At 37.1% G+C, this 12,881-nt stretch overlaps 1 protein-coding gene across 1 annotated transcript in view; it reads left to right on the forward strand.

The window, feature by feature from the left end:
- Window positions 1–12,881, forward strand: part of DNAJC17 (DnaJ heat shock protein family (Hsp40) member C17) — a 104,817-nt gene that overhangs the window by 25,687 nt on the left and 66,249 nt on the right. The window contains exon 3 of the mRNA XM_053697882.1: window positions 8,668–8,726. Coding sequence (XP_053553857.1) covers window positions 8,668–8,726 — 59 coding nt within the window. The remainder of the gene's footprint in view (window positions 1–8,667; window positions 8,727–12,881) is intronic.

The raw sequence follows: 12,881 nt of genomic DNA on the forward strand, positions 1-12,881 counted from the left end.
TAAGATAGTGTTGACAATTTTTATATTTAGTTATATATTTATATGCACTACATATTTTTGGGGGCTCTGATGTTTACATGAGCCCCAGCCTAAGCCCACCTGTTCTCTCTGGCAAGATAAAAAGTTAAGTAGAATTTATATTGGGCAAATTTATGGTGTAAGGTTTGCTACTTCTTCTGTACTTGAGGAATCAACAGAGTATTTTCAAATCTTGGATTACTTTTTGAGGAAAATTTGCTGTTTGGTAAATAATTAGACCTTTTAATATCCAAGAGTTTTAGAGGTAAAACAATTCATAGGAATCTGTCCTTTGCTTACAGGGAACAGTCTCATTAGCAAAACTTCAAGTATTCATCTAGTAGGGATTCCTTTTGTGCTCAGGATCAGGCAGTTAACAGTTCACCAGTGGATAACATTTCTGGGTCACATGGCTTTAGTGATTCATATTGTGAAATGGACAAGGTGGAGAAAGAGTCCTTTTCAGTGTTTCTTCAAAACGAATTTCAAAAAGACTTAGTCTGTCTTATTAGAATCCTTTCCCAAAAGGATTGGGAAGAGCTCTTTATTGGTTGATTCAAGTTCAGAACCTTACCAGTGGTCTTCCTTTAATAAAACTAGATTGGATCCTTCTCCCAGATACCAGCAAGGATGGTTGGGGTGCTGTTTGCAATGGTGTTTACGCTCAACGAACCTGGGAAAGACAGGTTCAAGCCTTGCTATCAAATCTGTTGGAGATCAGATCAGTTTATCTAACACTTCTTCATTTCCAAAATCTTCTGGTGGGAAGGGTGATAAAGTTATATCCGACAGTAGAGCTATGAGGGCTTACATTGAATTCCAGGGGTGCACAAGGAGTCGGTCTGTTTTGAAGAAGATCATACTGGTTTTTGCATGGACTCAACACAATGTGCAGCTTCTGGCTCCTGTTCATGTCCTAGGATCAAAGAATGTCACAGTGGATTTTATGAGCAGAAATCAAGTCTCTCTAATAGAATGGCAGCTTAACAAGAGGCTGTTTCATCTACTCAGACAGATGGGGCATTTCAGAAGGCAGTCTTATGACTTCCAAAGACAACAATTAAGTTCAATTGTTTTAAGCCGTCTGCCAACACCTCAGGCTCTAGGGTTAGATGCTCTGCTGCATGAATGACCATTCAATCTGATTTATGTATTTCCTACAATATCTCAGATTTTTCGTCTGTTCAGAATTCAGAAAGAGAAAGCAACACTCATATTAATTATTTCTTTTTGGCCTCAGACCATGGTTTCCTATGGTCCAGAGTCTGGTGATCCTACGTGGCCCGTTACATTCTCTACCAGGGTCCAGTAGTTCATCTGAACCCTCAGCAGTCAAGTTGACGGCACAATTGCCAAAGTGTCCTGCTTACAACAGATGATTATTTCAGCTCCTGTTATTGAGACACTATTGCAGGCCAAAAAGGGGTCTACTTCTAGCACTTGCCACAGAATTTGGAATGTTTTCTTTGCTTGGATGATTAAGCAGGATGCCTCTATGGCTTTTATTTGGCTTTCACAGTTGCTCAAATTTCTTCATAATGGTTTTCTGAATGGAATCCATTCCAGAATACTTAAAGTTCAAGTCTCTGTCATATCATATCCTCAATATCCAGAATAAGATGGGTTTCAAGACCCTTTGATAATTCAATTCTTTCAGGGTGTGACTCATATTCATCCTTCCAGTAGATCAGCTGCTCCTTTTAGAAGCTCTACTTGACACACCATTTGAGACATTTGAGTTTCTTTTTAGTTTCTTATTTTGAAGACTGTATTTTTTGTGTGGCTATAACATCTGCCAGGTGTGTTTATGAATTACAAGCTCTCTCTTCCTTGTTTTTCATCAACACAAAGTTATTCTATAGACTGTTCCTGAATTTCTACCTAAAGTTGTGTCTGATATTCACAAAGCTTGAGAGATAATTTTTCCTTCTTTTTGCCCAGATAAACAAGACTTGCAAGGGAAGCCAATTGTATCATCTGGATGTTGTGCATTGTCTTCACATTTATATTAAAAGGTCACAGTATATTCGCAAGACAGGTTGTTTATTCGTTATCCCTAAAGGTCCCCAGCTTGTTCAAGCTCCTGTGAAATCTATTATATCCTGTTGGATTGTTCAGACCATTTCCAGGGCATATAAGCAAAATGGTGAACAGATCATAGCTTAAAGTGAATGTAATTTTTTTACAAAGGGTGCCTGTTTTTTAAAAAATACTCTTAAAAACAGGGGCACTTTCATTCATGAAAGTTTACATTTCACCGGTTTTGTTAAAATACTTACCTTTTCTTCTTGCAAGCCGGAGCAGCTATTCCCCCGCACGCCGCTCGTCTCTTCATACGTCAGCAATGAAGAATCCGGCTTCCTCCAATCACGGCGTGGCCTCAGGCAATGTTTGCTCTGGGGGGGGGAGCCATGATTGGAGGAGGCCGGATTCGCCATTCCTGACGTAAGAAGAAACGAGTGGCAGGCGGGGGAATCGCTGCAAGAAGAAAAATCTAAGTATTTTAACAAAACCGATGAAATGTAAACTTTCATGAATGAAAGTGCCCCTGTTTTTAATAGTATTTTTTAAAAAACGGGCACTTATTTGTGAAAGTTTACATTCACTTTAAGGAGCATTCTACAAAGGCAGTTGCAACTTCCTGCGCTTAAGAGGCAGATGCAGCACTGAAGAAATGTGTCAGGCTCCGGTTTGGAAGTCTCATTACACCTTTGTGTCACATTACAAACTGGATCTGCTTCTGCTAAATATGGCCGCAAGATTTTGTCCCCTGTGCTGTCTTAAATAAACTATTGTTTATATTTTTGCAGTATATTATTTTGGGCTGATGTCTTCCTTCCCACCCTTATTTGGATATTGTTTTACTGCTTTCTATTCTTCATACTGGTATTAGCCAGGTATATGGGCCAAGATGTAGAAATTGCTTATAGTTTGGTGATCATTTCTAGGTTTATTTTTCAGCAAACCAAACATCTTTAGAAAATAACACATTTGCAAAAATATCATAATATGGGATAACTCCTCCATATGAAATGCAAAAAATAATTCATATTTGTGTCATTTTCTCTGGAGCGTATAATAGACGGCAGCACAAGAGTCATCATTTTCTAAATATTTAAAACCCACATTATATTGTCCCATACTAAGCATTCGTTCACTTTCCCAAAACACCAACATTTAGGATTTCATACCTATATTGTTCAATTAAAACGACGTCCAGGTAGCTATACAAAACTGTGAACTAGCCAACCATTATCTGTATCCTCCAGTCATGTCAGCTCCACAGATATCACTATTGGATATGGAAAATCATTTACTATTATAAGTTTAGGTTCCCAAAAGCTGTGAAATGTTTGTTTTTTTGAGCAGTGGCATAATTGGTTAGTGCGACGAAAATACATGGGGGAGGGGGGAGTAAGTATGATTTTGCCTGAGTAGCTAAAACGTGGTTAGAAAAATATTATTGGGGAACATGGGCAACTCTGTCTGGAAGGCATTTATCACAATACCATTTACTTTGACTTTAGCTGAGGGTTGAAATCACAGAGCGAAGTGATATTGATAAACGTGATCCAGCGCCTTTTTAGTATCACAGGATATAGTGATTGTTGTGACTGGGCAAGCGCTAATGGTTGAAGTGCACCTTTTGGCCTCTTGACATGGGATGAACCTGACACAACACCAATGTATTAGATCCGCTTAAATGGACATGAAACACAAATTTGTTTCTTTTGTGACTCGGAGCATGCAATTTTAAACATCTTTCCAATTTACTCCTTGTATCTAATTTGCTTCATTCTCTTGTTGAAAATCATATCTAAATAGGCTCAGTAGTTGCTGATTGTTGGCTGCACATAGATGCCTTGTGTGATTGGCTCACCCATGTGCATTGCTATTTCTTCAACAAAGGATACCTAAAGAATGAAGCAAATTAGATAATAGAAGTTAAATAGAATATTGTTTAAAATTGTATTCTCTATCTGAATCATGAAATAAACATTTTTGGGTTTCATGTTCCTTTAAATATGATCATCAATCATTGCTAGAAGAATTTGGCACAAATCATAGTGTCATAGTTCCAAAATGCAGGCTTCTAGCTTAGGGTTTCTTAAGCTGCTACTAGTTGTGAAAGTCTGTGATGGTAAACTCTTCCCTTTTTAAAATCTGAGCCGGAATGTTAGTGATATTTTAGAGGGAGTTTCATTCATCAGTTGTAATGAAGTTGCGCTATAACTTACTTTTTAATATAGATATGAAATTCAAATACCCCGTGCTCTGCCGCCTACTTCAAAAGTATATTTTACTGTGAGCTAAAGGCTTGAACTGTTCTCCAATCAGCGCTCTAGCTATAACAAAAGTGTCATATGGGGAGAGCGCTGATTGGACAATAATTCAAACCATTAGCTCACAGAAAAATAGATTTTTGAAGTGGGCATCAGAGTGCAGGGAATTTTAATTTTATATCTATATTATAAAGTTAGTTAGAGCGCAACTTCATTAAAACTGATGACTGAAACTCCCTCTAAAACATTACTAACATTCTGATTTTAAAAAGGGCAGAGTTTACCATCACGTTAAGGTATCAATATATATTAAAATAGTACAAATGGAGCAATACTGTGTCAAATTTGCATGCGTTCAAAAAGATCTATTTTTCTCTGGAGGACAGATGAATTTATCTATTTACAGAGTGCAACTTTAAACTGCTTTTAACGGACATGGAAATCAACATTAAACTTAAAGGGACATAATACTCATATGCTAAATCACTTGAAACTGATGCAGTATAACTGTAAAAAGCTGACAGGAAAATATCACCTGAGCATCTCTATGTAAAAAAGGAAGATATTTTACCTCACAATTTCCTCAGCTCAGCAGAGTAAGTTCTGTGTAAAACGTTATACTCAGCTGCTGCCCAACTGCATGTAAAAAAAAAAATGAAGAAATGAACAGCAGCCAATCAGCATCAGCAGTGCTGAGGTCATGAACTCTTTTACTGTGATCTCATGAGATTTCACTTAACTCTCATGAGATTTCATTGTAAACGTGCTTACACTAAATAGGGAAATAAGATGAGGGTGCACGAAAGCTCGCTCCTTCCGCTGTCCCGGGACAGACATACATCTGATTTGTTGCTTAGAAGTCCTTTACAATGGAATGTGGCTTCTGAGAAACTTTAGAGGTAAAATATCTTTCTTTTTTACATAGAGATGTTCAAGTGATATTTTCTTGTCAGCTTTTTACAGCTATACTGCATCACTTTCTAATTTCCATGTCTCTAAACAGCTATTAAAGGGACACAAAACCCCACAAATTTCTTTCATGATTCAGGTAGAGCATGCAATTTTAAACACCTTTCCAATTTCCTTCTATTATCACATTTCCTTTGTTCTTTTGGTATCCTTTGTTGAAAAGCAGTGCATAAGCTCGGGAGCATGTCATGCACATCTTAGTTTTTTTTCTGCTATATAGTGCTTCAGGCATATGCATACTACCTACCTAGGTATCTCTTCAACAAAGAATACTATGAGAATGAAGCAAATTTAATAATAGAAGTAAATAGGAAAGTTTTAAAACTTGTATGCTCTCTCTAAATAACAAGAAAAATGCATAGTTCATACTGACCACAAGATGGCACTGTTGCTTAAGCTAGAGAAACCAATGTAAGACAGCACATTTGCAAAACACCATATCAAATACATGCACCTCACGTTTTTGCATCTATATTTTAAGCTATCAGTCTGGAAATTGTCTCAATGTTATTAAAATAATGTTGTAAGGTCAGTTATAAAGCACTTTCATTATGGCATCTCCAGAGCTGAGCGTGCACACAGAGTGCATAGCACAGTGGTTTGTGCGCACAAGTTATGTTATCACGTAACTTATTATAATTTTTCAAGAAGGCATTTTTGCAAACACAAACATTGCGCAATACACTCTTAATTGATATTATTATATCTACATGTGGAGCTCACCATACACTTTCCTGAAGCACTATCGATTTGCAACCTTAGCTTGCTTCAGCTGAGGTTTGTACATTTAAGGCTGTGACACACTGCAAGCAATGCGAAGCAGCTGGTTTTCGCCGCGTTGCTGAAGTTCAAATATTTCAACTCTGAGCGCTCAGCTACGTGACCTAACGCGGCTGAGCATGCAAAGATGAGAAGACAGGACACACTGAGCGCGCACAGCCGCGTCATCGCGCTGCGCGCCGCTCTGTGTGTCACAGCCTTTAGCATTGCAGTGATACAAATTAAATCTGTGGGAAGAATCTATTGTTATAAAATTTGGCAAATGTTCTCTTAGTAAACCAAGAAATAAATTAATTAAAAAATGTAAAAAAATCCCTTTTTTTAAAGGGACAATATAGTCATAATTAAACTAAAATGGATTGGAAAGAGAATAACATTTAAAGGGACAGTGAAGTCCAAAATAAACTTTTATGATTCAGATAGGGCATGTCATTTTAAACAATTTTCCAATTTACTTCTATCATCAATTTGCTTTGTTCCCTTGGTATCCTTTGTTAAAGAGTATTCCTAGGTGAGCTCAGGAAGTGCATGTCCTTAGCCATCTGACAACAATGTTTATAGAACTGTTATATGTAGCTACATACACTGCTGCCATAGAATGTTAGAGTTTGCAACTATGTATAACATTGCTATAAACATTGTTGCAATCACTGATGCCAGATGGCTAAAGACACGTGTACGCTCCTGAGCTCACCTAGGATTACTGTTTAACAAAGGGAACTAAGCTACATTGATAATAGAAGTAAATTGGAAAGTTGTTTTTAAAATTGTATGTTCTATCTGAATAGTGAACGTTTAATTCTGACTTCGGGTCAGGCATTTAATACCTTGTGAGTGTTCATGTTGTTACTGCTGTCCATCAGTAAGATGTGGAGCTTCACTTCACTTTTTTAATGCATTTATAGATAAAAGCAAATAAACACATTTAATGTATTTAAACTCTTTCTTTATTATAGTGAAACAGTCACCACAAGTTGCTTATTTATTAGAAATAATTATCTATAATCAAGTGTTAATAAATAAATATATAAAACTTCCTGACTATAGATTTGGTTTATATTGTTTTCCTTTGTTTTTAATTAATTTGGTATTTTATTTACTGGATGTTGAAGTGGCTGATAATTTTAAAGAACCACTAAATACGGTAGATTTACATAATTAACATGTGCATAATAAAAAGACAGTGCAATAATACTTGCTCTGAATTTCAAGTATGCAGGAGATTTTTTCTGAGAAATTAAATCCCCCCCCCCATTTGCTGGCCCCCTGTATCATGTGACAGCCATCAGCCAATCACAGACTAGTATACAAATACCCTGTGAACTCAGTAGGAGCTTGTCCCTCAGTAAGTGTGTATATAAAATGTGCAACATTTGGTACTAGAAGTAAAATTGGAAAGTGTCTTAAAACGGCATGCTCTCTCTTAATAATGAAAGTTTAATTTTGACTTTAGTGTCCCTTTAAGTTCATTAAGCCAGTTGCCCATCTATCATCAAAGTGAAACCTGGAGGTGGGTTCTTATGGGCGAGCCCTCCATACAAGAAGTGTGTTATGTATTGTGCGGTACTTGTGCATTGAGGGTGATCTGCTGCTTGTTCAGTTTCTGTGGGTGAGTACTTGCTGGTCATAAGGATGGGTATTTTGGTGTCAGCGTGCATGAGCACAAATCATTTGTTTATAATGACATACTTTAAAATGTTGTATTTACTCTTGATACAATAAATATCGGACTTTTAAATTGCACCTGGACGAACTCTGCAAACTCTTTCTTTTTATTGGCAGTTGCATGCTTACAAAGTAGGTAAATAAGTAATCAGCGGCTATGCCGTATACTGGGGATGGCTGCTAAATTATTAAATAGACATTATAGTGCATTGTGGAACTCTTTGTTTTTAACCTCCCGCAAAAGGGTTAAACACTTAGGTAAGTCAGGCTCAGGAGCTGCAATAGATTAACGGGGTCATGCCACTGCTTATTGTCTCACCAGCTGTTTTCTGCTCGGGACCAGCAGTTCTCTGCAGCTCCAGAGCAGGACTTTACCTATGTATTCATCCCTTTTGTGGATGTTAAACACACACAATTCCAGGGTGGGTAGTGGAAAAATTACTATGTTCTTTTTACACTACAATGTTCCTTTAAAAGCAAGGCACAATTGTGACTATTGCTACATTGTAACCATTCCAGCCATACATAGGGGCTATTGCTTAGGGTTCACTGCCCAGATGTGCTCCAATTTAAAGTATGTTTCAAAATTTTGATTTTATTTAGTATTTTTTTTTTAAAAAATGCATGTTCCTGTTCCGTGTGGCATGTATGTGTCCTTCAGTAGTACACAGCCGACACTGCAATGTTAGATTCAATTACAATTTAAAAAGGTTTTACTTATTTTCAGACAAAAACACTGCTTTTTAATGTGTGTGTATAGAAAGAATTGAGTACTGTGTCTCTGGAACACCACACAGGGCATGGGCCCACAGTAGGAAAAAACACTGATGCGAATTCTCACATAATGTTGTTTATATTTACACTCTAGCTTACTGTCTAATCAGGCTCTGCTATGTCTCTTTTTAGCCTATTGAGTTGTAATTGTCATTTTCTGGCTTTATTTTCTCTCCAGCTGAACTCTTCCACCAGCTGTCCCAGGCCTTGGAAGTGCTGACAGATGGCGCAGCCAGGGTAAGAACTCGGGGGTATTACACCCAGATCATCTTCTGCAATGTAAAGACATTCCTGCTTGCTATGCAACATCTGGCTAGTCACGGGGCCTCTTAACGCTGCAATCTAAGACTAGCTGGATTTCCTTTAAATGACCACCTTGGTGCACAATGGGAATTTGTACAGGCCAAGGACATTAGCTTTAACTGGAACATTGTTAATGAACAGTTGAATAAACAATAAGTATCTCCAGTTTCAAGCCCCAACTGAATAGCAATCTCAAGACAAACAAAGGCAGACATCACTTTGCTATATGACTGTAATACCTACATAAGTCTGTCTCTGAAGTGGGCACTACCAGCTGATCGACCAATTTAATTTGTACCTCTGCGATAGTCACCATATTAGCTGGTTACCAAGTGACTCTCTCCAAGGCTACAGATCAGTGACTGTGCAGCTGTATTATACACCATTAAAGGGACAGTACACTGTAAAATAGTTTTTATATCAATGTAGTTTCAATGACTTGTTATACCAGCTGCAGAGTATAAAATGTATGAGAAATTGCATTTTCAGGTTTATTTGTGTATATGAAGTAGCTGGTTTTGTGCTTTTAAACCAGAGCCTATTACAATGGGTTGAGCTTCAGGTAATATCATATCTCATTATGTTATCACTTTGTGTACACAGACTTGCTTCCTTATCTTATATTTGTCTGGAAAACTAAATCTCAATACATAGAGAGAACAATGAAAAATTATCCTTTTATCACTTAACTATCCCACACCCCAATGTGAGTTTAATTTCTTCTACTGGTTGTGTTTACTTAGGCTATTCAATAGCTGAGACTTCAGTATCAAAACTTTCAGTATAGGCTGGGAAACCACGAGCTAAATCAGCTATTTCAAAGGCCAAAATAGGGGTAAAGGAGCTACCGGTGAAAAATGTAATACATCCCAGCAGGTAAAATGGGTCATTGGGAACAATTTAAATGGGAGACATTTTTTGGGTGAACTGTCCCTTTAATGGAGTCAATGTCTGTCTTTTGCAATTGGATAAAGTGGTGGTTGTAACTGTCAAACAATCTGAATGCCATTTGTATATGGGCATGATGGTTATACTGGGCATGTTTGCTTAATGATGTTTTTTTTTTTTTTTTTAACTCTTAATAAATTTCACCTCCCCAACATTGAGATCCCCTTGTTTTCCAGTTTGCCGAGATTTACAACTAAAATCAAATAGACCGGTGCAGAAATTGTAATTTTTATTAGAAGAATGTGGTCACAACTTAACGCCTCTTCTGTAGCGGGATTTCAACAGTTCTCATACTGTAAATTGTGAAACCACTAAGTGATGTGATTTAAAATGTCAGCAAAAGATTCAAACCGAACTGTACTGAACAAGCTTTATCTTTGACAAAAATCTATTGCTAGATATTATAAACTGCAATTATTCAAAACACAATTTTTCAGACTTTTTTTTTTTTTTTAGAGAAACATCTGCAAAAAATCACAGTTGCCAATAAACCTAACATAATGGCAAATCCAGTTTAATCCAGATCACAAATATACCATTGTCAATAGAAATCCCCTTTAAAAAAGATGAAATTACTGTAATCTCGAAAATTCAAGTATAAAATAGAAAAGAACCTAGGATAAAAAGAAAGATTGTAAGAACAAGATTGCTAAATGCCATTTGTAGATGTTGCTGTCAAATTTTTGTTTCCTTGTGTTTTTGCAGATCTTGTTAGCGTTAGGGATATTATGTATTTGTCTATTAAATAGATTTACATATGTATATTTCTATCCCATACACTGACGGACTATACAATAGTGATGTAAGTAGGTTTAATTAATCTAGACCATATATTCATCTATACATCTTGGATGGCATCAGTGGTTATTTTAGAGTGTATTGCACATGCTCAAGATAACCTAATTATTACAAATTGACTTGGAATACTTGCAAAAATGTTGAAAGGTCGGTTTTTCACTTTCAGCTCCCTGTGGCTGTTGAATCCAGTGTGTCCTTATTGTGGTTGATGTTTAGTCAATATTTTGTCAAATGGATTGTGAACGCCAATGTCTTACATCATAAGGTTGAATTTTCTGAAATTTGATATGATTTTTTTTCCAACACTAAAATGGTTTTATTGTTTGGATTGTCAATCGGTCTGTTGTCAAAATAGCCGTTTCGGGAGCCACAAAACAGACAAACGCGATCGACAAGATTGTAATCTACCCAATAGTTATCTAGGATTAGTAGTGCAACGTTTACGTGCTATAACAAATTACACCATGTTCTTTTTGCATCAGATTATTCCCCTGTTGCTCAAGCAGATAGATTATAAATTGAATCGCTTAAAGGAATGAAGAATTTGTGATAGAGTTAAAGGGACAACTTTAGCTCAGATACTTAACTGTATTTAATCCCTGTTAAGTCTGCTCATGAGCCCCATTGCATTATTCAATAGACCTGTGCATTCTGCATTTGTTTGTATTTGTACAATATGTTAAGGCTTCAGCTAGAAACCTCCACAGTTATTCAAAACTTTAAGCAGCACCCAATTTTTTTTTATCATTTAATTATGTCATAATACAGTTATCAATAATTTGCATTTCTCCAACATTGGTGTGTCCGGTCCACGGCGTCATCCTTACTTGTGGGATATCTCTTCCCCAACAGGAAATGGCAAAGAGTCCCAGCAAAGCTGGCCATATAGTCCCTCCTAGGCTCCGCCCACCCCAGTCATTCTCTTTGCCGTTGCACAGGCAACATCTCCACGGAGATGGTTAAGAGTTTTTTGGTGTTTAAATGTAGTTTTTATTCTTCTATCAAGTGTTTGATAATTTAAAATAGTGCTGGTATGTACTATTTACTCTGAAACAGAAAAGGATGAAGATTTCTGTTTGTGAGAGGAAGATGATTTTAGCAGACAGTAACTAAAATCGATTGCTGTTTCCACATAGGACTGTTGAGATGAAGTAACTTCAGTTGGGGGAAACAGTTAGCAGACTTTTCTGCTTAAGGTATGACTAGCCATATTTCTAACAAGACCATGTAATGCTGGAAGGCTGTCATTTCCCCTCATGGGGACCGGTAAGCCATTTTCTTAGTCAAACAAACAGAATAAAGGGCTTAATATGGGCTAAAAAACTGGTAGACATTTTTATGGGCTAAATAGATTGCTTTATTTGGGCATTTTATTCATATTTATGCTGACAATTCGCATTTATAAACTTGGGGAACGTTTATTAAACGGCAGGCACTATGTTAGACACTTTTTCCAGTCAGGGGGCCTTCCTAGTTGTAGACTGAGCCTCATTTTCACGCCATTACTGCGCAGTTGTTTTTTGAGAGCAGGGCATGCAGATGCATGTGTGAGGATCTGAAATTTGCTGGAAAAGCTTCTAGAAGGCGTCAATTGGTATCGTATTCCCCTCTGGGCTTTGGAAATTTGGTGTGCAATACTCTAAATGCTTTAAGACACTGTGGTGAAATTTTGGTAATTTTTGAACAATTCCTTCATACTTTTTCACATATTCAGTAATAAAGTGTTTTCTGTTTAAAATTTAAAGAGACAGTAACGGTTTTGTTTTAAAACGTTTTTTGTGCTTTGTTGACAAGTTTAAGCCTGTTTAACATGTCTGTGCCTTCGGATAAGCTATGTTCTATATGTATGAAAGCCAATGTGTCTCCCCATTTAAATTTATGTGATAATTGTGCCATAGCGTCCAAACAAAGTAAGGACAGTACTGCCACAGATAATGAAATTGCCCAAGATGATTCCTCAGATGAGGGGAGTAAACATGATACTACATCATCTCCTACTGTGTCTACACCAGTTTTGCCCACACAGGAGGCCCCTAGTACATCTAGTGCGCCAATGCTTATTACCATGCAACAATTAACGGCTGTAATGGATAACTCCATAGCAAATATTTTATCCAAAATGCCTACTTATCAGAGAAAGCGCGATTGCTCTGTTTTAAACACTGAAGAGCAGGGGGGCGCTGATGATAATTGTTCTGTCATACCCTCACACCAATCTGAAGGGGCCATGAGGGAGGTTTTGTCAGATGGGGAAATTTCAGATTCAGGAAAAATTTCTCAACAAGCTGAACCTGATGTTGTGACATTTAAATTTAAATTAGAACATCTCTGCGCACTGCTTAA

The sequence above is a fragment of the Bombina bombina genome, chromosome 1, assembly GCF_027579735.1.
Source record: "Bombina bombina isolate aBomBom1 chromosome 1, aBomBom1.pri, whole genome shotgun sequence".
Taxonomy (NCBI): Eukaryota; Metazoa; Chordata; class Amphibia; order Anura; family Bombinatoridae; genus Bombina; species Bombina bombina.